The sequence below is a fragment of the Macrotis lagotis genome, chromosome 1, assembly GCF_037893015.1.
Source record: "Macrotis lagotis isolate mMagLag1 chromosome 1, bilby.v1.9.chrom.fasta, whole genome shotgun sequence".
Classification (NCBI taxonomy): Eukaryota; Metazoa; Chordata; class Mammalia; order Peramelemorphia; family Peramelidae; genus Macrotis; species Macrotis lagotis.
This window is the reverse complement of record NC_133658.1, coordinates 576,851,439-576,879,156: the sequence shown is the minus strand read 5'-3', so window position 1 is coordinate 576,879,156 and position 27,718 is coordinate 576,851,439. Positions and strand designations below refer to the sequence as shown.

General features: G+C 37.0%; 1 protein-coding gene across 1 annotated transcript; it reads left to right on the top strand.

Annotated features, from left to right (window-relative positions):
• Nucleotides 1–336: 336 nt before the first annotated feature.
• DTX3L (deltex E3 ubiquitin ligase 3L) lies at nucleotides 337–18,358 on the top strand. Its single transcript, XM_074214658.1, has 5 exons — nucleotides 337–825; nucleotides 5,145–5,365; nucleotides 8,592–10,151; nucleotides 11,946–12,163; nucleotides 14,815–18,358. The coding sequence occupies exons 1-5, from the start codon at nucleotides 639–641 to the stop codon at nucleotides 14,882–14,884; spliced, it is 2,256 nt and encodes a 751-aa protein (XP_074070759.1). The 5' UTR covers nucleotides 337–638; the 3' UTR covers nucleotides 14,885–18,358.
• Nucleotides 18,359–27,718: the final 9,360 nt, after the last annotated feature.

Sequence of the window (27,718 nt, the reverse complement as noted above, 5' to 3'; positions counted from 1 at the left end):
GTGAAGAACTCTTAGAATAGATGACCTCGAAATTTGCTTCCAATTTTAAAATTTATACAAGATCCTAGGAAACTCGAGACTTTGAGATGAGAGGTATTCTGGGTCCCCGGTAACTTCGAAGTCAACAGAAGGGTAACTTTTCTGATTGATCTGGAATTCAGAATATTCCAGTGCGCTCTGAAAACTCTAGGATGTCTTTGTAAAAGGGAGAAAAAACAAACTGGTGCTTTTCCTGGCTTCAAGTTGTCTGGAAGCGTCCCAGCCCTCCATCTGAGTCCTCCTCACCCCCGCAGCCCCCAAACTGTAAGGAGAGTTGCTCTAAGAATCCAAGCTGTCACCCAGGTTAGAGATCTGGGATTCCCAAACAGGACTGGGGCATGGAGATGGTCCCAGTGTAAGTTTTTTCTTTTCTTGCTCCATCTCCACCCCTCCCTGCGCCCCGAGGCTAGGAGTAGGGATGGTTTTCCAGGAAACGAAACTGAAAGATTGCAGGCCACCTCTGAAAAGAGGTGTGGGGGGGAGCTGACTGCGCCATTTCCCCTCCGGTCTCTCTTCTCCCTCCACCCAGTGACCGGCTCCAGAGCCCGGCGGTCCAACTGGAGGTCCCGGCTCCTCGGCTCCCGAGGCCACCCTCTCTGATGGCGACCGGTGGCGCCCCCGGTCCGGGGTACCCGGTCCTGGTCTGGGTGCCCGAAAGCTTCCCTGGGCTCGAGAAGAAACTGCTAAAGTATTTCCAGAGTCCGAAGAAGTCCGGGGGAGGCGAGTGCACGGTCAAAGCCGGACCCTCCGAAGCCACCTTCTGGATAGAGTTTTTGGAAAGAGAAGGTGAGAGGGAAGGGGCTGGGGGCTGCTGGACCCTGTCTCGGGTGGGCGGGAAGCCGAGGTGAACTGGGAGAGTGGGGCCCACCCTGAGCCTGAAGTGGCCCAGGGCCACAGGCTTGAGGTTATTACCAGAGCTTGGAAATTCAGCTAAGAGCCGGGGATAATGGTCTAAAATATTACAAATATCACGTCATTTAATCCTTACGACGTAAGGAAAGTTCTATTACCCCCTTTTATAACGTTTGTCCTTCATTTTCTTTTCTTTTTTTGCAAGGCAATGGGGTTAATTTTTACCAAAGGTCACCCAGCTAGGTCATTATTAAGTGTTTGAGGTCGGATTTGAACTCATTGGGCCACCTAGCTGCCCCTGTCTTTCATTTTCGAAGACTTGGACTTCAGGGGGGTGATGTCATGACAAGCATGTGAGTTGGATTTGGGTACAGCCTCACTTTCTCCTCCAGACCATCTGGGTCCAGTGACCAGATATGAATCAGGACCTCTGGAGAGGGTCCTGGATGCAAGGCAGTCAGGGATAAGTGACTTGCTCAAGGTCACACAGCTTGTATGAGGCAAGTGTCTGAGGTTGTATTGGGATTCAAACTCCTATCCTCCAGACTCCAAGCCCAGTTCTCTACACACTGCCCTACCTAGCTGACATCAAACATTAACCTGCATTTTACAGTTAAGAAAACTGAGGCAGAGAGGGAGTGACTTGCTCAGGATCACACAGCTTGTGTCTGAGTTTAGATTTGAATTCAGGTCTTCCTGACTCTAGGCCTAAAGCTTTATCCACTGTTGAGTGTCCTTCATTCTTGAAGAGAACCATGACATCAGGAAGAAGATATTATGACTTGCAGGTGAATTCGATTTAAGTGAGGCAGAGATGTGTAAAGTCATCAGCCTCCCTCTCTTCTCTGGAGTCATTTGGGTCCATTGGAGAGATATAAATATGAACAATTGAAGGTGGCCCTGCATACAATGAGAGATCTTAGCCTTCTTTAAGCTAAGGTCTTTCCCAGCTTTCAGTTTGAGGCAACTCCCATGCAGTGAATAAAGACAGGAACTGACTGGTTCCTCTCCTATTCTTAATTACTTTCCACTTCTTCCCCTCTCACCCCCACCCCTTACCCGAGTCTTGCACTATGCTGCTGGTGCAGAGTTAGGCAACTTTTTTGTCATTGGAAGGTATCTAAGGCTATAAGGACTGGAAAGGGCATTTAGCCCAGACTCCTCATTTTAAAGATGAGGAAACTGAGACCCAAAGAATTAGATAATTGGAAAAGTACTTAGAATTTTGGACCTGCCATCAGGAAGGCCTACTTAAAAGGAAACTCTGGACACTAATTTCAAGATATCATAAATGAAAACTACCCATATCTATTAGAATGAAAGGGAAAAGTAAAGTTCCTGAAAGGAACAGCAAAATAAAAAATCAGAAGAATATTAGAACCCCAATCCAGAACTCCCACATTAAATATCCATAAAGCAATAGATTAAGGTATCAAGGGACCACAGTCAGGATTACCCAAGATCTGAAAGATTCTAATATAAATGAGAACGTGGACTGCAATATTTCAAAAGGCAAAGAGACTTGCAACCAAAAATAACTTACCCTCAAAAAATTGTATATAATTCTATACAGGAAAAAAGGGGACTTTTAAACAAAATGAAAACTTTCAAATATTTCTGATGAAAGGATCAGAGACAAGTAGGATCTTTGGATTACAAACACAAGCATTCAGAACAACTTAGAAAGGTAAATTTATTTGAACAACTGGAAGGAGCTATATGATGATGCAGTGCTAATATTCCAAAAGGGAGGGAAGCAAGTGTCCTTTCAGAATCTTTATGGCTTCAAAAAGTATGAGGTAGATACATAAGAAAAATAGAAGATCTACAGGTAGATTGTTTACATTTTGAGTGTTCTACTAGAGGAAAGAGAGGGAAGAATAAAAGGAAAAGATTAGTACATCATGTCCTCAGAGTCCTTAAAAAAAAGCAGAAAGAAACAGCTGCCTAGAATTAAGGGGTGCTAGGGAGTGTTGAAGGGACAGTCTGGTAGCATGGGGGGATAGAGCATTGGGCTTGGAATCAGGAAGACAGCTTCAGGAGTTTAAATCTGACCTCAGACATTTCCTAGCTGTGTGAAATAGCTTATTATTTCAGTATATTTTCCATGAAACCCCCAAGTGGGATCAAAAACATTCAGATAGAATTGAATAATAGTGAGTATAACCCCAAGAAAAAAATGCCTGGGAGTGAGAAAAAAATCCTTTGGCTGGCCTTGACCTTGGCTAAGCTAGGTCATCTTTCATTTATTGGCCAGTGGAAGGGACCAAAGAATCTTCATCTTTCCATCTTCCCATTAGTGTCTCAAAGGCATCTATTCTTGAAATAGTTTGCACTGGGAGAAGACAAAGATAAATTGGACATCCATTCTTGTCTTTACAAGAAACCCCAGTAAAGAGACTACATCATACTTTAGAGGGCTTCTTGAGTATCTCTTGGTGTTCAAGGATTTCTAGCAGTCATTGGCTATAAGTTACACCCCCTGCCTTACATGGTTGTCTCTAGGCTTGTACCCATTTCTGTATGTAATAGTGGGAGAGTGTTTCTATCCTTCTGGGACTGGGGAAAGGATATTTTGTACCAGATATTCTTACTGTGCTTCTGTAGTAGAAATTTCTTAAGTTTAGCTGACCATAGTGATTCTCAACTGATCATCTTATGGGGAAACAAATAGGTGGAGGGCACGGGCTGATGGTATTAGAGATTTATCTCCAATTTCTCCTCAGCACTACTTCTAGAACCTGGAAAGGGAAGAAACAACCTTCCTCTGGGACATGAGAATAATTTGTGATGGAGGTAGTTTGAAAAAGAATCCTTAGAGATTATATAGAATATCTATGTCTAGAACAAATTTATCTATTGTTAAAAATGAATAAATACTAGACTAAAAGCTGCTCTAGGTAGATATTCATAGACCTTGGAAAATGATGACAGAGTTCTCCTTTCAGCAAGACTGTTAATTTGCTCTGTAGCATTATTAAAAACTGGTTTTGTTAAATTTTGTGAAACACTGCCATGTTGACTGTATTATTCAGATTCATCCTAGTTTTTCATTTGCATCAAAAAAAATTCAGAAATGGTTTTGGTGAGAAGCAGAATAGTACATTGCAAACAGTGTTGGTTTTGACATCTACTGGCTCTATCAATTACTGTTCTATTCCCCTTGGGCAAGTCATTTCCCTTCTCTAGACCTCGGTTTCTTTCTCTTTAAATGAATGGATTGCACTAGATGATCTCTAATATCCCTTGAAGTTTTAAATCTATAATCTTATGAAGAGCACACAAGGTTCCACCTTTGCTCCGTATTTAGTCTCTTAAAACTCTTCTATGGGAGATATAGACATAGTCTATGAGTATTAACCCCAAATAAAACCTTTGCAGGGCTTCTTTTGACCCATCCCAAAAGTTAAAGCCTCTATTTCTTTTCAGAGTTTTGAATTCCATTCCTTTATCCTTTCCAAAGGCATATCCCACAATCTGCCTCTCTCTTTTAATTGTTTCCTTTTGTGAGACAAATTAATTAATCTCTTCTAGAACTTGTCCTGTAGAATCCTACATCTTCCTTGTCAGCTCAGTGGTGCGGTGGATAGAATTCTATACTTAAAGTCAGGAGGACCTAGATTCAAATCTGGCCCCAGATACTTGACACTTACTGTGTGGCCTTGGGCTAGTCACTTAACCCTGATCACCTCACGTCTCCAGTCATTCTGATTCATATTTGGCCACTGAACCCAGATAGTTCTAAAAGGAGAAAGTAACTCTGATGACAACACAGCACACCCTCACTCAAATCCAATTCACTTGCTTGTCATAGCTTCTGATGTCAGGTCCTCTTAGAACAAAGGACATTTCCTTTGTTAGTGCCTTGCGGCATCCAAGATTCTTTGAGAAACTAAGCCTAAGGGGTGGCTAGGTGGTGCAGTGGATAGAGCACTGGCCCTGGAGTCAGGAGTACCTGAGTTTAAATACGGCCTCAGACACTTAATAATTACCAAGCTGTGTGACCTTGGGCAAGCCACTTAACCCCACTTGCCTTGCAAAAAAACCTTAAAAAAAAAAGAAAGAAAAAGAAACTAAGCCTAAGATGGTCTTAGGAGAGGGGAAGCAGAGCACAAGTCCCTGCCAGCTTTAAATATCTGATTCCCATGTTGGAGGGAATCTATGATTTTCTAGTAAATTCTCATTAAATTTTGAAGAAAATCTATTCTGAAACTCCATCATTTATTTACCTTTCATTTTTGTGTTTCTCTAAGTCAAGGAAAGAGTGATAGCAAAGAAAGAGCACACTGTAGAGGTCAGTACTGCATTACATGTGAAAGTCTTCGTAGAAACAGATGAAAACTTAGGAGAAAAATATACTTTGGAGACAACTCAGCTTTATTCTCAGACTCAGTCACTTCTAAAGGAATCTCCAGAGGAAAAGCTTCCAGAAGAAAGAGGTGCTTCTAGCTCCCCTCATTCCTTCATTCAAAAGGTAAGGAATAAGGGAAAAGGGTGATCAGAGACTTCCTTCTCATTTACCACCCCTAGAAATGTCCTTTTGCCTTTGCAATGACATTCAAATTTTAATAGTTTTGCACAAATTTCTCTCTTCTTTCTCTTGTCTTTAGTTCTTTCCTCTCCTCTTCCCCAATTTCCTCATGACAATCTAATAAGTTTGCAGATTTTAGGTTGTAGATTTGCAGGAGAGAGAGAGAATAAGAGTAAAATAATAGAAATGTGAATTATTTTTGGATGCATTGTCAGTTTTGCTGAACTATTTATCCCCCCATTCTTAAAAGGGATTACTGTCTAAATCAGCCAGAAGGAAAGAGAAATAGGAGGGAGATATTAGGAAGTCAAGGTGACGTAAATAAAAAAGTAATCAGTAAGTTCATTTTTAATTTTTTTAATAGATTGTAGTTAGCAAAAGGGCGTGGTCAAAGGACTTGGGTTCAAATAAAGCTCCTACCTCCTGGCCCTCTGACCCTCTGACCCTCTGCTTTCTCATTTATAGAATGAGAGAGTTGGGCTAGATAGTCTGTACAATCCTTTCCAGTTCCAAATTTGTGATATTATGGTCTTGTATAATATCCCTAGATATAGTAGCAGGATACTTTTTTGCCATAATAAACCTGAAGGAAGCTTCCAATGATCACCACAAATGCTTCCTTACCATCTGTATGCATGACATAATGAATCTCAGTAGAGTCAAATGAAACATAACCCAGAAGTGAAGAAGTCCAGTAAAAGGTTGTCCTTGTTCCATCTGACTGATTCTCTGTCTTTTTTTAAAAAAAAATTATTTAGTTTCAATTGTACAATTTTCCCCTAATCTCGTTTCCCTCCTCCACGCCCCCCCCCAGAAGGCAGTCTGTTAGTCTTTACATTGTTTCCATGCTACACATTGATCTAAATTGAATGTGTTGAGAGAGAAATCATATCCTTAAGGTAAAAAATATGAGATAGCAAAATTACATAAGATAATAGTTTTCTTTTAAAATTAAAGGTAATAATCTTTGGTCTTTGTTCAAACTCCACAATTCTTTCTCTGGATACAGATGGTATTCTCCATTGCAGATACCCCAGAGTTGTCCCTGGTTGTTGCACTTATGAACTGAACAAGTCCATTAAGATTGATTATCAACCCCATGTTGCTGTTATGGTGTTCAGTGTTCTTCTGGTTCTGCTCATCTCGCTCAACATGAGTGATTCTCTTTCATGATACCTAGGAGATCTGGCGTATAAGTGTTCTAAACCTTTGACTTTTTTTTCCCTTGGATTAGTATATGACATATTGAACTTGGTGGCAGTTCAATAATCAAGAGCTGACTTTAAGAGTCAACTCCTGACTCAACTGCTTACTGGCTATGCAATCATATGATAGCCAGAATTTACATAGTAGTTTGAGGTTTGAAAATCACTTTACCTATTATCTCAAGTTATCTTCAGTATCACACTGTGAGGTCAGTGTTATTACTCCCACTTTCCCATTTTAAGAAAACTGAAGTTGAATGATTTGTCCAGGGTCAATACAGTTATATGCAGTCATAATTTCCTGGTTCTAGTTCCACTATTCTATCCATAATGCCTCAGTTTCCTCAATGTAAAAATGGGGTTTCTGTGAGTACTAAATGAGATAACATATAAAGTGCAAACATTAAAGTGCTAGATAAATACTATTATTATCACGTCATTATTTTTGTTATCATTACTTTTTTTAAGCATTTGTTTTTTTTTTTTTTGCAAGGCAATGGGGTTAAGTAGCTTTCCCAAGACCATGCAGCTAGGTAATTATTAAGTGTCTGAGGCCAGATTTGAACTCAGGTACTCCTGACTCCAGGCTGGTGCTCTATCCACTGTGCCACCTAGCTGCTCCCATCATTACTTTTCAGATGCAGGAAACAAGATTTAGGTGATTTGACTGATTGGCAGCAGAACCCAGTCTAGTGCTTAGTTTCTTTCTTTTTTTTTTTAGGTTTTTGCAAGGCAAATGGGGTTAAGTGGCTTGCCCAAGGCCACACAGCTAGGTAATTATTAAGTGTCTGAGACCGGATTTGAACCCAGGTACCCCTGACTCCAAGGCTGGTGCTTTATCCACTATGCCACCTAGCCGCCCCTAGTGCTTAGTTTCTTGATACTTGGACTAGTGCTCTCTCCATTACCACCACCATTCCCTCTTTCTTGATTTCCCATGCTTTATTTTCTATTCATTAGGATGATTATTAAGAAATGTGGGCAGGACAATGATCATTGTTGGAAGGGATGTGGGAAATCTGGGACACTAATGCATTGTTGGTGGAGCTGTGAACTCATCCAACCTTTCTGGAGAGCAATTTGGAATTATGCCCAAAGAACAACAAAAATGTGCATACCCTTTGATCCAGCAATACCATTACTGGGTCTATACCCTGAAGAGATGATGAAAAAGGATAAAAATATCACTTGTACAAAAATATTCATAGCAGCCCTGTTTGTGGTAGCAAAGAATTGGGAATCAAGTAAATGTTCTTCAAATGGGGAATGGCTTAGCAAACTGTGGTATATGTATGTCATAGAACACTATTATTCTATTAGAAACCAGGAGGGATAGGAATTCAGGGAAGCCTGGAAGGATTTGCATGAACTGATGCTGAGTGAGATGAGCAGAGCCAGAAAAACATTGTACAACCTAACAGCAATATGGGGGGGTGAAGATCAACCCTCATGGACTTGTTCATTCTATTAGTGCAATAATTGGAGACAATTTTTGGTCTATCTGCAATGGAGAATACCATCTGTATCCAGAGAAAGAATTGTGGAGTTTCAACAAAGACCAAAGACTATTACCTTTAATTTAGGGGAAAAAACTGTTATCTTATTATGTAATTTTGCTATCTCTTATACTTTATTTTTCTTCCTTAAGGATATGATTTCTATATCATCACATTTAACTGAGATCAATGTACACTATGGAACCAATGTAAAGACTTAACAGAATGCCTTCTGTGGGGTGGGGGTGAGGGGAGGGAAGCAAGATTAGGGGAGAAATTGTAAAACTTAAAATAAATAAAATCTTTTTTTAAAAAAAATGTGGGCAGAACCAAAATGAGACACCAAGTCAAGTCAGTTTCTTGTCAGCCTTGATAGTGGGAGGAATCAATTAGAGGAGTTATTATGACTGATTCTTTGAAAGAGTGTCTGATAGTCTTGTGATTTTATTTGATCTTTGTAAATTTTAGATATTTCTCCTTGTGGAGGCCCACCTGGAGTTCAACCTTTCCAAAAAGCAAAAGAAGAAAATTATTAATCTCTGCCCAAATCTCAAAATAGAGAGAGGCCATGATGGAACTGAGAAACTGATTGGTGACTACCAAGATATTGAAAAGATTTATCACTTATTAAGTGAGAGTGCCCTGGGAAATGACCAGAAAGAAGATTTTCCCCACTCAACCTCAGGAAGAGAAATCAAGAATATTATGCCAAATGACTCTGAAAATCCTATTCTTCACTCAAAACCAAAACACAGAACAGAAGAGTCAGACTTTCTTTCAGTTCCTTCACATTTATATGAATATTTTAAATATTTCTTTGCTGAAACTCTGGACAGAATAGAAAAAATATATAAAGTACGTATCACAAGTACTTTGTCAAATCATTCAGACACTACCTATATAGATTTTGAGACAAGCAAGGCTGGGGACAGAAAAGCAGCTCAAGAAGCTTTTGCTCAAGCTTTTCAGAGGGAAATACAGAATGTGAACTCTGAAGAAGTACATTGCACAGATAGTAAGCTGGCACTCGAATGCCAAAGACTACTGACCAGCATGTTTAAAAATCTCCATATTAAAGTTGAAGAAAAAGTCTTAATTCTTCAGGGAAACCCAACGGATATTTTAACAGCTAAACGTTTAATTGAGAAACGCATCTCTTGCAAAAAACCTGTGAAAATAATGGTTTCTCAAAATATAAAGAAGGAAATTGAGGTAGATAGCGCTCACTTGCATTTTCTTCATCAAGAAATGATAGAAATAGAGAAAAAATATGACATTGCAATAGAATTGATGAACAACCCCCAAACTGGGAAAACCCACATTGTATTTAAAGCAAAAGACAGTGGCTTAGACCTCTCAGTACATGCTTATGAATATTTCATTGATGTCTTTCAGATGATCTCAGCTCAGATTATCAGAGAGGTAGTTATCCTAAAACCATTAGACCAAGATAGAAAGCATTGGTTTGAAACAACATTCTTTGCAGACTTTGAAAGACAACACCCCCATGTAAAGTTGGAGAGGAATGAACAAAAATTGACATTGACTGGTTTGCTTAAGTACCTCGCAGAAGCAATGAAATATATTAAGAAATATTTCAGTACTGAAGATCCTTTTCAGCAGAGAGCAGCTCTCTCCTTTGGAGGAAATTGGAGTGAAGATTCCAATTCCCCTTTGCACAAAAAAAATGGTGATGATTTCAAGATGACTTTACTTTCTTCCAAGGGATTGCCTAGCATTGGGAACTTAGAAAAAGAGAAGAAAGAAGAGGAGTGTGCTATCTGTATGGATATCATTCAGCATAAACAAGTGCTCTCAAAGTGCAAGCATAGTTTCTGTGGTCCTTGTATCAAGAAGGCCATGACACATAAGCCAGTATGTCCTGTATGTCAAACTTTCTATGGTATCATGAAAGGAAATCAGCCAGAAGGAAAAATGGAATTCAGTTACGTTGCTTTTTCACTTCCAGGTTATCCTTCATGTAACACAATTGAGATTCGGTATGACATGAAAGGAGGCATACAGACGGTAAGTAGGGCTTGTACTGATTGGTAGAATTTTTCTGCAGACTTTTCAAGGCAAAAGAGGGCCCTGCTACATTTATCAAGTATGAATTTGGTATAGTCTCTATTAGCAATTTTTGGATATTTCATCTTTTAATTTTTTTTATTTTTTCCATCACAATCTTATAGCTCAATTTATTCAGTCTTTGATGGGCATCCCTTCAATTTCCAGTATTGCCACTGGATATTTCATAAATCCAGGCAAAAATAATAGCTAGCATTTCTATTTTACTTTAAGATTTGTAAACATTTTACATATATAAATTTCAACTGAACTTCATAACATTCATGAGAAATAGGAATTACTAATATTCCCCTTTTATAGACAAGGAAGATGAGACAAATAAAGGTTATGGGATTTGTCCATATATAAAAATATATATAATATCTATCATCTATCTGTCTATCTAATCTATGTATCTATCTAGATCTAGATTATCTATCTATATCTATCTGTCTATCAATCTATCTTTCATCTATGTGATGTTTTGTCCTTTGTTCTTGAAGAAAATCATGACATAGGGAAGGTGATGCCATGACATGCATGTGAATGTGATTTGAGTGAGGGGATGCTGTGCTAAGTCTCCAGTTTCACTTTCTTCTCCAGAGCAATGTAGGTTCAGAGGCCAGATATGAATAAGGATGACTGGAGATGACCTTGGATATGAGGGCAGAGTTAAGTGACTTGCCCCGGGTCACAAACCCAGATCCTTCTAACTTCAGGACTGGCACTCTACCCATGCCATCTAGCTGCAGATACATACATACACACATGCATATATATTTACTTACACATGTTTGTGTATATATACATTTATACATATGTATAAATACATATATACATACACATACATTCATAGACACAATTTTCAGTACCTAAAACATGAATTAGCTGTATACATAGAAAAGTGTTATAACATTGTTACATTGTGGATAGATAGCCAACCTTGGAGTCAAGAGAACCTGGCTTTAAAATTCCACTCTGATAGATACTTCTGTGTGACCCTGACCAAGTCACATCACTTCTCAGTGCTCTAGCAACTCTTTGAGATTATAATTTGCAGAAAGTATATCATCCTGCATCAGGAGAAGGCATTTCTTCAAGGGGTAGTTCTTTATACCATTAAAATAAAAAAAAACAACTTCCTGTCCAAAATAAATTATAAATTGACCTGAGTCAAGTTATAACCTCTTTTTGCCCTAAGCTTTTTTTTTTAGTTTTTGCTAGGCAATGGGGTTAAATGAACCTGCTCAAGGTCACATAGCTAGGTAATTATTAATTGTCTGAGGCCAAATTAGGACCAGTGCTTTAATCACTGCACCACCTAACTGACCCACCAAACCTTTTTTTTTAAAGACAGTAATCAAATCTAGGACCTTCTGATCTTCTCTTGTAGAGTTAGTTCTCATCTTTTCCCCAGGTTACCACTATAGGGTTAATATATCTATGAAGTCACAAATCTGTTGCTAAAATAAAACAAAACATCAGGTCTTTTTTCACAAAAATTATACCTTTGTACAGAAATTTATAGTTTTTTTATTTTTTAAATTTTTTTATTTTAGGTTTTTGCAAGGCAAATGGGGTTAAGTGGCTTGCCCAAGGCCACACAGCTAGGTAATTATCAAGTGTCTGAGATTTGAACCCAGGTACTCCTGACTCCATGGCTGGTGCTTTATCCACTGTGCCACCTAGCCGCCCCTATTTATAGTTTCTTTTACATTTTTTTCTTCTTGATGTTTTCTTGACTTCTCTATACAGAATGAACATCCCAATCCAGGAAGTCCCTATTCTGGAACAAGACGGACTGCATACTTGCCAAATAATCAAGAAGGACGACATGTTTTGAAACTCCTCCGTAGAGCTTTTGAACAAAAGTTGATTTTCACGATAGGACAGTCTCGGACATCAGGAATCAACAGTGCCATCACTTGGAATGATATACACCATAAAACTCAAAGAAATGGAGGACCAGAAAAGTAAGGAATATTTCCTTTTTTAAAAAGTTTAATATTTATTGATTCTCTTTGTTTTTACATGATATTAATTTATCCTACTTCCCCTCTTATCAAATAAATTTTCTCTTGAACAAAACTTTCAAAAAACATTAAAGTTTAGCAAGTTCACTTACACATTGACTAGATCTGATACATTTCACCCCTCTCCTCACTTCAATTTCTCCAGCAAATGGAACTAGGCATATTTTCCATCTTTTCATTGACCTTTCCTTGTCAATTAATTGTAATTATACAGAAATTTACAAAGAAAAGTCACTTTCATTATTGGGGATTTTAAAAAATTTACATTGTTGTAGTCATTGTATATAATTTTTTCATATTTTGCTTGTTTCAATCTGCAACATCACATTTTACCCATATTTTTTCTGAATAATCACATTTATTTTTTTCTATGGGGCAATAATGTTCCATAATAATCAAAGATATTTCCTTTTGAATTCCACTGTTTTCTAAACCAAATATAGAAATTGTGAAGCTTCTCAGGATAATGGTCTGAGATATAAAAATTACTTATCACAGTGAGATTGTGTGTCTTTTGGAGACAAAAATGCAATCTCAGAGAGCTCTTTCAGAGATAAGTACAATAAAACAATAGTTTCATCCATTATACAATCAGAAAAAGTGTCACTTATTTCTCTGAAAGATTATTGTGATCAGAACCAAGATTAATATTAAATGAGTCCATGTTATTGTGGAAGGAGATAAATGAGTGACATGTGTTCTGTGGTCTTTAATAATTTTTACCTACAAATGGGATAAAGGAATAGAAGACATGGTTACCAAATTTTCAGATGACTTAAAGTTGAGAGAGGTGATTAATATGTGGGAAACCATGACAACCTGGAACAATGATACTAGCTTTTGAGTCGGGGATCTGGCTTCAAATCTAACTGTTATCAACTACTACTTGGGTTTCCTTGGTCTAAGTTTCCTCTCTTATAAATCAAAAGGAATGGATTAGATGACTTCCAAGGTCTCTTTTAGCTTTTAATCTATGAATCTCTAGTAGGATCCCAAATCTTATGGATGGCCTAGAAATTTGGTTGCTTATTTTGTAAAGGTGGGTTTCAAAAAGCTTCAGAATTACGAAATAATATGTACGGCTTGAAAAAGATAGGCAATGAATTACATGGAAATGTGTTTTGTATGACTAAACATGTATAGCATGTCAAATTGCTTGCTTTCTCAATAAGGGTGCAAAGAGGAGGCAGGAAAAGAATTTGAAAAATTTGAAAAAAGAATGTTAAAATTTTTTACATGTAATTGGAAAAAATAAAATATCTTTTTAAAAGGGGAAAAAAGATGTTCAAAACCAATATCAGCCAATAGAAATATATTATAGCCAAGAAATCTTATATAATCTTATTGTACATTAAGAGAGGCATAGTAGGGGTGGCTAGGTGGCACAGTGGATAGAGCACTGGCCCTGGAGTCAGGAGTCCCTGAGTTCAAATATGGCCTCAGACACTTAAAAATTACCTAGCTGTGTGGCCTTGGGCAAGCCACTTAACTCCATTGCCTTGCAAAAACTAAAAAAAGAAGAGAGAGAGAGAGAGAGAGAGAGAGAGAGAGAGAGAGAGAGAGAGAGAGAGAGAGACAGGCATAGTGTCCAAGATAACAGTGACAAGAGTCTAGTTATATTGTGACCTCTTCAGATTACTTCTCATGTATTGTGTTCAATTCTAGGTATGCCATTATGCCATTTTAGGAAGGACATGGAATAAGCTATAGTTGCATCAAAGGAGGGCAGGGCAATGAGGTTGATTAAAATCCTTTAGATTCTTGCCAAATGTGGATCATTTGAAAGAAAAAAAAAGAGATTTAAAAAATTATATAAACATTTTATTTGTTTTCCAGTTATATACAATAGTAGTAATCATTTTTGTAAGGTTTTGAATTTTACAATTTTCCCCCTCCCTTCCCCTCTCCTCCCCCAACAGAAGGTAATTTGATATGATATGATATGAATTGATCAAAATTGAATGTGTCAAAGGGGTGGCTAGGTGGCACAGTGGATAGAGCACTGGCCTTGGAGTCAGGAGTACCTGGGTTCAAATCCGGCCTCAGACACTTAATAATTACCTAGCCATGTGGCCTTGGACAAGCCACTTAACCCCACTGCCTTGAAGAATCTAAAAAATCTAAAAATCTAAAAATCTAAAAAAATCTAAAAAAAAATTGAATGTGTTGAGATGAAAAACATATCCTTGAGGAAGAAATAAAATATCAGAGATAGCAAAATGATGTAGTACATAAGACAATTTTTTAAAAATTGAAGGTAATAATCTTTGGTCTTTGTTTAAACTCCACAGTTCTTTCTTTGGATACAGATGGTATTCTCCATCACAGATAACCTAAAATTTTCCCTGATGAGCAAATCCATCAAGGTTGATCCTTACCCCATGTTGCTATTAGGGTATATAATATTCCTTCTGGTTTCACCCATCTTGCTTAGCATCAATTCATGCAAGTTAGGAAAAAGGGATTCTTGACCTTAAGAAAATAGGGCTTGGAGAAAGGATGACATAAATGCCTTCAATTATTTGAAGGGCTGCCTCTTGAAAGAAGGAATTTCTAATGCTAAAATTCTTTTTTTTCTCTCCGCTTTGCAGCTTTGGTTACCCTGATCCTACCTATCTGAATCGAGTCAAGCTAGAATTACAGGCAAAAGGGATCGAATAAGAAACTGACATCAAGGATACTTTTGAGAGTTGGGTTTGCAAAAGCTGTCTGTGGAAAGGAATCAAAGTATTCATTAAAATATGTTGATATAGTCACCATTTAGAGAAAAATACAAGAATTTGGGAAGAAATTTAGTTTGGTTAGGGGTAAGTGGGATAAATTACTATCTGCTAATCTGCCTAATTTTTTAGATATTTTACTTTTAATTAGGCAAATCTGAGAGTCTGGTAGGAATATAAAATTTGCTCTAGCGAGAGCTAAAAATATATCTCTCAGTTCTTTCCTGCCTATCTGCATTTTGCTGTCACCACGGATCTTGGATGTTAGGAGTATTCCATTGTACCACTTGCACAAGGCGATGCCTGCCCTTAAGGTCTATTCACATTATTTGTGGTTAAATTGTTGTTGGTCTGGAAACTCACCAGAGCCAGCTCCCTTCTAACTGAAATAACAGCTGAGAACAAAAAAGATTGGAAGAAAATTATAGTCTTTAAATACTTAGATGATTCTTTCACTTCACAAATAAACTATCTATTCTTGGGCTCTGGCAGTTAATAAAAATTGAGGAGTGGGGAAAACTATTGCTCTCTTCAATAAAACTGACTTCCAATCAATTTCAGGGACAAATGTAAGTGTGACTGTTTGGCATTCAAATCCTCACATAATCTTGGTCCTATTTTGCTCCCCAACTATGTCCTCTGTGATTCAGTGATACTGGCTTCCTTGAACAAAAAAATTCCATCTCTCCTGATTGTACATTTTCTTTTTTTATTTGATTTTGCAGGGCAACAAAGTTAAGTGATTTGCCCAAGGTCATACAGCTAAGTAATCAAGTTTCTGAGGTCAAATTTGAGCTCAGGTCTTCTTGATTCCAGGGTCAGTATTCTAGCCACTGCACCCCCCTAGCTGCCCCTAATTATACATTTTTATTGATTATCTCCCCATTTATTTTCCTCCTCATTTTTATCTACTAGCTTCCCTGATTTCTTTCAAATTCAATCTAAAAATCCCTTTCTACATGAGGTCTTTCCCCACTCTCCTTTATACTAGTACCTTTCCTCTGTGGATCATTGCCAATTTATCTTGTCTACACTTTGTACATAGTTATTTTCTGACTTTTAACCTCCACAAAATTTCCTATTCAATTTTTCATTTTTCTAGATGCCCCCTCAAAGATATAGTTTGTATAGCAACGGAGAATATATCCATTCATCTTTGAATTTATCTACCTTTTCAATTTGCTACAAAAACTTAACTGATGTATTCATTATTAGCTTAAATACTGAATCCTGTGGCATTGCTTGAAGAAAGAGAACCTATGATACAGAAGGGTTCCTTTCCCAGTTACTAATTATTACTGATAGTGCAACAAGCTATTGCCCCAGGGCAGAAGGTTAAGATTTTTAGTTGATTCTTCTCTAAATAATGAATTCATTTGAATGTGACTCTGCTTAGGTTAGGGGAAACATGGTTTTATAGCTGTGTGAGAAGCTTCTAATAAAACTGTATAATAATCAGACTGGTATCTTGTTTTTCAATTAAGAATTGGTTTCATTCATTGCATTTCTATTAACTTTTAAACTTTTAAAACTGTGATGGAAGAGGCAAAAGAGAGTAAAACCCCACTGATTAGTGACTTTTTACCATACAAACCATTATTACCGCTGACCATCCAGTTCCCTGTTCTTATTTTTTTTAAATAAATAAATTTTAAATAAATTGACTGGCATTTCTTCTGCCCAAGGAATAGCAAACTTCTGCCTCTCCAGATTCCCAGGATGCGATCTCCATGTATCAGAATAAAACCCCTTTCATGAACTTTTTTTATAGTCTCATCTCCATCTCTCTCAATTCTACTAGAACTGTTCCCTGTTATGCTCTATACTCCCTACAACAGTGTCCTCTGGAACTTCCATTTAATGATTATCAATCTCTCTCTCTCTTTTTTTTTGGCCAAATCTCTGCCTCTACACTCTTTTCTAATTTCTGGAACTCCCAGAACTCTGGAATTTACCTTATCTTTGCCACTTTCTCCAATATTATAAATATTGCTTCTTCACTCACAGTCAGTCAGAATGAAGAACTAGTATACTGCTCACTGCTTAATGATGCTTCTACATTCTCTTTGTACTCAGCAACTAACCTGTCCAAATTTCCATATGCTGGCCTACTGCTCACCAATCATTCCTTAATTTTTTAATATTGCTGCTATTTTTAACAATATTTTCATTCTGGAACATATCTCTCTCCCCTCTACTTCCCAGTCAATGATAATACATATCAATTTAAAAAGAAAAAAGATAAAGCAGTTCAGCAAAAGTAGCCAACATAGTAATATAGTCTTGGAGTATGTATGTTGTTTCATGACTAAAGTCTGAGAAGAAGGGAGGGAATTGCACTTTCTCAACTTTTCCTTAAATAATAACTGTTTTGTATTATATAGACTCAAGTATTCCAGAAACACTATTTCTGAATTCATCATTAATCTTTTTTTCCTGCCATCAAAGCTGAGAGAAAGAGGTAGAGAAAGACAGAGATGTGCAAACTAGCATAGGTCTGTGCAGAGTTAACTATTTGTACTGAGTCAGTCTGAGTGATTCCCATTTTAAACTCTAGACTTTGGTGGCTTAGTAAATAGAGCACTGGGCTTAGAGTCAGGAAGATTTGAGTTCAAATCTGGGTGCAGATACCAGTAAATCCAATCACTTAACTTCTGTTCTTGATTCACTGGAGAAGAAAAGGCAAATCACTCCAGTGACTTTGCCAAGAAAAACCTATGGATTATATGGTCCACGGGAGGTAATCATGAAGAGTCAAACAAGATTGGACAGCAACAACATAGAAGGTAGCCTTATAAGATGACAAAACACATATTCCCTAATCTTTTTTTTTTAGATTTTTATTTATTTTGAGTTTTACAATTTTCCCCCTAATCTTACTTCCCTTCCCCCCACCCCCCACAGAAGGCAATTTGCCAGTCCTTACATTGTTTCCATGGTATACACTGATCCAAACTGAATGTGTTGAGAGAGAGACAATATCCTTAAAGTGATAGCAAGATTAGACAATAAGATATCAGGTTTTTATTCTAAATTAAAGGTAATAGTCTTTGGTTTTTGTTCAAACTCCACAGTTCTTTCTCTGTATACAAATGGTATTCTCCATCACAGACAACCGAAAATTGTCCCTGATTGTTGTCCTGATGGAATGAGCAAGTCCATCAAGATTGATCATCACCCCCATGTTGCTGTTAGGGTGCATAGTGTTTTTCTGGTTCTGCTCATCTCACTTAGCATCAGTTCATGCAAATCCCTCCAGGCTTCCCTGAATTTCTGTCCCTCCTGTTTTCTAATAGAACAATAGTGTTCCATGACATACATATACCATAGTTTGCTAAGCCATTCCCCAATTGAAGGACATTTACTTGTTTCCAATTCTTTGACACCACAAACAGGGCTGCTATGAATATTTTTTTTAATTTATTTTTATTAAAGATATTTTTGAGTTTTACAATTTTCCCCCTAATCTTACTTCCCTTCCCCCCACCCCCACCCCACAGATAGCACTCTGTCAGTCTTTACTTTGTTTCCATGTTGTACCTTGATCCAAATTGGGTGTGATGAGAGAGAAATCATATCCTTAAAGAGAACAGAATTCTCAGAGGTAACAAAATCAGACAATAAGATATCTGGTTTTTTTCCTAAATTAAAGGGAATAGTCCTTGTACTTTGTTCAAACTCCACAGCTCCTTATTTGGATACAGATGGTACTCTCCTTTGCAGACAGCCCAAAATTGTTCCCAATTGTTGCCCTGATGGAATGAGCAAGTCCTTCAAGGTTTAACATCACACCCATGTTGCTGTTAGGGTGTACAGTGTTTTTCTGGTTCTGCTCATCTCACTCAGCATCAGTTCATGCAAATCCCTCCAGGCTTCCCTGAAATCCCGTCCCTCCTGGTTTCTAATAGAACAATAGTGTTCCATGACATATATATACCACAATTTGCTAAGACATTCCCCAATTGAAGGACATTTACTGGATTTCCAATTCTTTGCCACCACAAACAGGGTTGCTATAAATATTTTTGTACAAGTAATGTTTTTACGCTTTTTCCTCATCTCTTCAGGGTATAGACCCAGTAGTGGTATTGCTGGGTCAAAGGGTATGCACATTTTTGTTGCCCTTTGGGCATAGTTCCAAATTGCTCTCCAGAAGGGTTGGATGAGTTCACAGCTCCACCAATAGTGTAATAGCATTCCAGATTTCCCACATCCCTTCCAACAATCCCTTCCTGGTCATACTGGCCAATCTGAGAGGTGTGAGGTGGTACCTCAGAGAAGCTTTAATTTGCATTTCTCTAATAATTAATGATTTAGAGTATTTTTTCATATGGCTATAGATTACTTTGATCTCATCTGTAAATTGCCTTTGCATATCCTTTGACCATTTGTCAATTGGGGAATGGCTTTTTGTTTTAAAAATATGACTCAGTTTTATATATATATTTTAGAAAGGAGTCCTTTGTCAGAATCATTAGTTGTAAAAATTGTTTCCCAATTTACTACATTTCTTTTAATCTTGGTTACATGGGTTTTATCTGTGCAAAAGCTGTTTAATTTAATGCAATCTAAATCATCTAATGGTTTTTGGTGATGTTCTCCAACTCTTCCTTAGTCATAAACTGTTCCCCTTTCCATAGATCTGACAGGAAGACTAGTCCTTGATCTTCTAATTTGCTTATACTATTGTTTTTTATGTCTATGTCCTGTAACCATGTGGATCTCATCTTGGTAAAGGGTGTTAGGTGTTGGTCCAATCTAAGTTTCTTCCATACTAACTTCCAGTTATCCCAGCAGTTTTTATCAAAGAGGGAGTTTTTATCCCAATGGCTGGACTCTTTGGGTTTATTAAACAGCAGATTACTATAATCCTCTCCTGCTTTTACACCTAGTCTATTCCACTGGTCCACCACTCTATTTCTTAGCCAATACCAAACAGTTTTGATGACTCATGTTTTATAATATAATTTTAGATCGGGTGGTGCTAAGCCACCTTCGTTTGCACTTTTTTTCATTAAGCTCCTGGCAATTCTTGACTTTTTATTTCTCCATATGAATTTACTTACAATTTTTTCTAACTCATTAAAGTAATTTTTTGGAATTTTGATTGGTAGGGCACTAAACAGATAGTTTAGTTTTGGTAGAATTGTCATTTTTATTATATTAGCTCTACCTATCCATGAGCAGTTGATATTGGCCCAGTTATTTAAATCTGATTTAATTTGTGTGAGAAGTGTTTTATAATTGTTTTCAAATGCTATGAATATTTTTGTACAAGTGATTATTTTATACTTTTTCATCATTTCTTCAGGGTATAAAGCCAGTAGTAGTAGTATTGCTATATCAAAGGGTATGGGGGGGCCAAGCTAGGTGGCACAGTGGATAGAGCACTGGCCCCGGAGTCAGGAGGACCTGAATTCAAATCTACTTAATAATTACCTAGCTGTGTGGTCTTGAGCAAGCCATTTAACCCCATTGCCTTCAAAAAAAAAAAAAACAAACCCAAAGGGTATGCAGATTTTTGTTGCTATTTGGGCATAGTTCCAGGCTGCTCTCCAGAAAGGTTGGATGAGTTCACAGCTCCACCAACAATGTATTAGTGTCCCCATTTCCCACAACCCTTCCAACAATGATCATTATCCTTTCTGGTCATATTGGCCAATCTGAGAGGTGTGACGTAGTACCTCGGAAATGCTTTAATCTACATTTCTCTAATAAGTAATGGTTTAGAGCAATTTTTCATATGAGTATGGATTACTTTATTATCATCTGTAAATTGCCTTTGCATATCCTTTGACCATTTGTCAATTGGGGAATGGCTTTTTTTAAAAATTTGACTCAGTTCTCTGTATATTTTAGAAATGAGTCCTTTGTCAGAAATACTAGTGGTAAAGATTGTTTCCCAGTTTACTACATTTCTTTTGACAGTGGTTTTGACTGGGCAAGCTTTTTAATTTAATGTAACCAAAATCATCTAGTATGTTTGTAGTGATGTTCTCCATTTCTTTCTTAGTCATAAACTGTTTCCCTTTCCATAGATCCTTTGTAGTTGATCTTCTAGTTTGCTTATGGTATTGTTTTTTATGTCTAAATCCTGTATACATTTGGATCTTATCTTGGTATAGGGTGTTAGGTGTTGGTCTAATCTAAGTTTCTTCCATACTAACTTCCAATTTTCCCAGCAGTTTTTATCAAAGAAAAAGTTTTTATCCCAATAGCTGGATTCTTTGGGGTATCAAACAGCAGATTATTATAATCGTTTCCTGCTATTGCACCTAGTCTGTTCCACCGGTCCACCACTCTCTTTCCTAGCCAATACCAGACAGTTTTGATGACCAATGCTTTATAATATAATTTTAGATCTGGTAGGACTAAGCCACCTTCTTTTGCACTCTTCTTCATTGAATCCCTGGAAATTCTTGACTTTTTATTTCTCCATATGAATTTACTTACAATTTTTTCTAACTCATTAAAGAAATTTTTTGGAATTTTGATTGGTAGGGCACTAAACAGGTAGTTTAGTTTTGGTAGAATTGTTATTTTTATTATATTAGCTCTACCTATCCATGAGCAGTTGATACTTGCCCAGTCATTTAAATCTGATTTTATTCATGTTAGAAGTGTTTTGTAGTTGTTTTCAAAAAAGCTTCTGAGTCTGCCTTGGCAAATAGACTCCCAGGTATTTTATATTGTCTGAGGTTACTTTGAATGGGATTTCTCTTTCTAGCTCTTCCTGCTGTATCTTGTTAGTCATATGTAGAAAAGTTGAGGATTTATGAGGGTTTATTTTATATCCTGCAACTTTGCTGAAGTTGCTAATTATTTCCAGTATTTTTTTGGATGATTTCTTGGGCTTCTCTAGGTATACCATCATGTCATCTGCAAAGAGTGAGAGTTTTGTCCCTTCCTTCCCAATTCCAATTCCTTCAATTTCTTTTTCTTCTCTAATTCCTGAAGCTAAAATTTCTAATATGATATTGAATAGTAGTGGTGATAATGGGCATCCTTGTTTCACTCCTCATCTTATTGGGAATGCCTCTAGCTTCTCCCCATTGAATATAATGCTTGTTGATGGTTTCAGATAGATACTGCTTATTATTCTAAGGAACAGTCTAGTCATTCATACACCCTCTAGTGTTTTTTACTAGGAATGGGTACTGTATTTTGTCAAAAGCTTTTTCAGAATCTATTGATTTAATCATATAATTTCTGATAGGTTTGTTGCTGATATAATTCATTATACTAACAGTTCAATAGTAATTCAATACTAATATTGAACCAATGCTTCATTCCTGGGATAAATCCTACTTGGTCATAATGCATTATCCTAGTGATAACTTGTAATCATTTTGCTATGATTTTATTTAAGATTCTTGCATCTATATTCATCAGGGAGATAGGTCTATAATTTTCTTTCTCTGTTTTAACTCTTCCTGCTTTAGGTATCATCACCATATTGGTGTCATAGAAAGAGTTAGGCAGAGTTCCAGCTTTCCCTATTTTTCCAAAGATTTTATATAGAATTGGAATCAATTGTTCATTAAATGGTTGGTAGAATTCACTTGTGAATCCATCAAGCCTTGGAGATTTTTTCTTAGGGAGTTCAGTGATGGCTTGTTGAATTTCTTTTTCTGAGACAGGGTTGTTTAGGTATTTAATCTCATCTTCATTTAACCTGGTCAACTTATATTTTTGTAAATATTCATCCATTTCACTTTGATTGTCAAATTTATTGGCATAGAATTGGGAAAAATAATTCTGAATTATTACTCTAATTTCCTTCTCATTGGTGGTGAGTTCACCTTTTTAATTTATGATACTAGCAACTTGGTTTTTCTTCTTTCTTTTTTTTTTAATCAAATTGACCAGAGGCTTATCAATTTTATTGGTTTTTTCATAAAATCAACTGTGGTTTTATTTATTAATTCAATAGGTTTTTTGTTTTTGATTTTATTAATTTTTCCTTTAATTTTTAGAATTCCTAATTTGGTATTTAATTGGGGTTTTTAATTTGTTCTTTCTCTAATTTTTTAGTTGCATATTAATTCATTGATTTCCTCTTTATTTTATTCATTTAAGCATTTAAAGATATAATATATCCTCTGACAGCTGCTTTGATTGAATCCCATAGGTTTTGGTATATTATTTCATTATTGTCATTATCTAGGATAATATATTTAATTCTTTTTATAATTTGTTGTTTGATCCAGTCATTCTTTAAAATGAGGTTATTCAGTTTCCAATTAATTCTGTGTCTATATCTCCCTGGCCAAATACTGCATATGATTTTTATTTCATTATGATCTGAGAAAGTTTCATTCACTATTTCTGCCTTTCTGCAATTAATTATTAGGTTTTTATGCCCTAGTACATGGACAATTTTTGTGTAAGTACCATGTACTACAGAAAAAAAGGTATATTTTTTCTATCCCCATTCAATTTCCTTCCTAACTCTTATCATATCTAGTTTTTCTAACAATCTATTTACCTTCTTAACTTCTTTCTTGTTTACTTTATGATTCAATTTATCTAAATCTGAGAGCAGGATGTTAAGGTCTCCCACTAGTAGAGTTTACCTGTCTATGTCTTCTTGTAGTTCTTTCAGCTTCTCTTCTAAGAATGTGGATGCTACCCCATTGGGTACATACATATTCAGTATTGAAATAACTTTAATGTCTATGGTATCATTTAGGAGGATATAGTTTCCTTCCTTATCTCTTTTGATTTTTTAGTTAGTTAGGTTTTTTTGCAAGGCAGTGGGGTTAAGTGGCTTGCCCAAGGCCACATAGCTAGGTAATTATTAAGTGTCTGAGACTGGATTTGAACTCAGGTACTCCTGACTCCATGGCCAGTGCTCTATCCACTGCGCCACCTAGCCATCCTCTTCCTTATCTCTTTTAATGATATTTATTTTTGCAGCTGCTTTGTCTGAGATAAGGATTGCTATCCCTTCTTTTTTCACTTCAGCTGAAGCAAAATATATTTTGCTCCAACCTTTTACCTTTACTCTATATGTATCTCTCTGCTTCAAATGAATTTCTTGTAAGCAGCATATTGTAGAATTCCGGTTTTTAATCCAGTCTGCTATTCACTTATGCTTTAAGGGAGAGTTCATCCCATTCACATTCAAAGTTATAATTACTAACTCTTTATTGCCCTTCATGCTATCTTCCCTCTGTTTGAATTCCCCCCCCCCTTTTTTTCCTTTATCTGTATTCCCCAGTATTTGGTTTCTCAATACCACTACCTTCAGTGTGTTTGCTCCTATATCCACCCCCTCCCCTTTCTTTCCCCTTTCTCTTTTCCCTTCCCTTCCTCCTGTTAGTTCCCGTTTTTCTCCCCCTCCCTGTCTTTGTCCCTCCCTCCCCTTTTCCCCTTTTAAAACTTGAAAGGTAAGTTGTTTTTTTAAATTAACTGAGTCTGTGTGTGTAAATTAATTTTAAGCCAAGTCTGATGAGAGGAAGATTCAGGTTTTTCTCATCTCTTTCCTTCTTCCCCTCTATTATAATAGGTCTTTTGTACCTCTTAATATAATGAAATTTACCCCATTCAATCCCCTCCCTCCTCCTGTCTCCTTTCTGTCCCCCCCTTTTAAGGAAGAAGTATTTTTTAATCATTCTATCTAAATCATAGAAAATCCTGAGTATCCATCACTTATGGCTTAGTATATTCTCTCTAATAGAGTTACAATTTGGAGAGTTATTAGAGTTTTTCTCCCAAGTAGGGATATAGCCAGTTTCATCCCATTGGGTAGCAGTGTCATGGCTAAGTCATGAGTGTCTAACACTTCTGGCTAAGTATATCCCCTCTGATAGAGTTACAGCTCTCAAGAGTCATGAGAATCATTTCCCCATGCTGGGATATAGCCAGTGTCATCTAATTGGATAGCAGTTTTTTTCTTTCTTTACTGCCCCTTTTTTCTACCATTTTATGTATCTCTTGAACCTCCTGTTTGATGTCCAACTTTTCTGTTTCTGTTTTTTTTTCCATCAGGAATTATTGGAAGTCTTCCATTTCATTAAATCCCCATCTTTTCTCCTGAAAGAGAAGGCTCAGCTTTGCTGGATAGTGGATTCTTGGCTCAAGTCCAAGCTCCTTTGCTCTTTGGAATATCTAGTTCCAGGCCCTTCAATCCCTTAAGGTTGATGCATCCAGGTCCTATGTAATCCTTACTGTGGCTCCTTGGTATTTATATTGTTCCTTCTGGCTGCTTGAAGGATTTTCTCTTTTATCTGATAGTTCTGGAATTTGGCCACAACATTCCTTGGTGTTTCCATTTTAGGATCTCTTCTACTCTCAGCTAAGATGCTTCCTTCTGCAGGGGGTCTTTTTTGCCCCTTCTCCACCCTACTCTTCTCTTTCCTTTGTCCCTTCCTCCTGACTCTTAAATAAATCTTGTAAGTAATTAGTTGTTTGCATGCTTTGTCCTATATAAGAAGATAAGTTCTGGAAGGCACCAATCATGTTTTTCCTTTCTTTTTTTTTTAAGATTTTTCAAGTCAATCGGGTTAAAGTGGCTTTCCCAAGGACACATAGCTAGGTAATTATTAAGTGTCTGAGGTCAGATTTGAACCCAGGTGCTCCTGACTCCAAGGCTGGTGCTCTAGCCACTGTACCACCTAGCCACCCCTTTTCTTTTTTTTTTAAAGAATTTTTGCCTTTCTTTATTTCCTCCAAACTTGCTACAGTTCCTAGAATATAGCAAATACTTCACAAATACTGCCTTATTTTCTCTTCTAGCCTCAGTTTTTTTATCTCTAAAATGGGAGATGTTAGACTAGGTGATCATTAAGGAGAGAGACCTCTTCAGTTGTGACATCTGATAAGTTTATTCATCTCTTTATCCAGTTCTCACTTCCCTTTAGCATGGACTCTAGTCCCATCCCAGGGTTCGACTTTGTCACCTACCTTCCTCTTAATAAAAGAAGAGAAGGATCTCAGAGTGACCCATCTGTGGTATGAACACACACTCACCCCCTCCCAAATTCTGAGGGCTCTTTAAGTAGCATTTCAAGTTCTTAAGCAACTTCTTGGGGAGCCCCAGGGACCATCCAGCACCAGAGGGAAAGAATCTGATGCTTCCATTCTCCTCTCTAGCCTGAAACCAAACAACCTGGCTTTGAAAATATTCTCTTTCGTTTTCCTGGAAATGTCCCTCCCTAGCTCTAAAGTTTTCACCCAGGGTTATAAACAGTCTCCTTGTGATTGACAGTTTGAATCAGTCATCAGCAGGAAGCAATCTGCTTCCTCTAAATCAGCAACTACAATAGCCTGTAAACCTTGACTTTTATTTTCAGAGATTTTACTTAGACTTTACAACACTTCCCTTCAGTGCAAAACAGCAACCTAGAATTGTCCTAACAATAGGCATGGTGTGAGCTGAATTCAGTTTCCTTTTCCCCTAAAGACCTCTCTCTGGCCAACTTTTAAAAACTGCTTTCCCCTCTCTAACCCAGAAAGCCAAACTGTATAACAAAGAATAAAAATGGTACAAGGGAGGGAAAAAAAGCAAACAAATCAAGAAATAAATGAACAAACTCAACCAACACATCAATTAAGTCGTGGTCTCCCTTCATGCCTCCCAGTATGATCATTTCTCTTCCTTCCCTTTAAAAAACCCTTCACTTGATCCAGCTTCTAAAAGCCTGGAATACAGTGCCTGGACACAAAGGAGGTGCTTCATAAAGATTTTTTTTTGACTGACAGCAAGTTTACAGTTGGTGACACCACTTCCTTTCCTCTTAATTTCTTTTAAACAATTTGCAATCTGGCATCCACCCTTATTATTCAATTGAAACTGCTCTCTAGTTACTAATGATCTTTTAAAAAAATGTATATTTTATTTTTCCAATTACATGTTATGAAAGTTTTTCAACATTTATCCACATACATATGCATATTTCAAAGTTACATAATTTCCTTCCACCTTCCCAGCAGCAAACAGGTAAATCTTATACATACACATTTGTGTTTAACATATTTATGCATTAATCATTTAGGTATGGGGAATTAGGATTAAGGGAAAAGAAAACCACGAGATAGGAAAGAATTATATAAGAAAAATTTTTAAAAAGTTAATGTAGTATGCATTGAGATACTGTAGATTTTTTTTTCCTTCCTCTGAATGGGGATAGCATAGTCCATCATGGGTATCCTAGGATTATTCTGGCTCTCTGAACTGCTGAGAGGAGCTGCATCCAACAAGGTTGATCAACTTACAATATACTTGTTCTGCTCTCTTCACTCAGCATCAGTTCCTGTAATTCATTCTATGTGTCTCTAGAATCCAACCATTCATGGTTTCCTATGGAACAATAGTATTCCATAACATTCATATATCATAACTTGTTCAGCCATTCCCCAATTGATGGTCATTCCCTCAATTTCCAATTCTTTGCCACTTCAAAAAGAGGTGTTATGAATATTTTGGAACATATGGGACTTTTCCTGGTTTTTATGATTTCTTCTGAATATGGGCTTAGTATTGGTATTGCTGGATCAAAGAGGATGATCAGTTTTATTGCTCTTTGGTTATAGTTCCATATTGCTCTCCAGAATAGTTCTGTCAGTTCACAACTCCACCAGCAATGTACCAATGATCTCTTAATTGTCAAAGCTAATGGTTTTTACTATATCTTCATCCTTCTGAAACTGCAGCCTTTGACAATGTTGGCCATTCTCTTCTGAATACTCTTTTCTCTCTAGGCTTTCATGGAACAGCTTTCTTCCTAATTCTCTACCTGTCTGACCTCTTCTAAGTCTCCTTTACTGAATC

Bases quoted from the DNA above. Each gene is read 5' to 3' on its own strand.
- DTX3L (XM_074214658.1), top strand. From the start codon at position 639: ATGGCGACCGGTGGCGCCCCCGGTCCGGGGTACCCGGTCCTGGTCTGG. The intron at 5,366-8,591 runs GTAAGGAATAAG...TGTAAATTTTAG, and splicing joins CTCATTCCTTCATTCAAAAG to ATATTTCTCCTTGTGGAGGC. The intron at 12,164-14,814 runs GTAAGGAATATT...TCCGCTTTGCAG, and splicing joins AGAAATGGAGGACCAGAAAA to CTTTGGTTACCCTGATCCTA.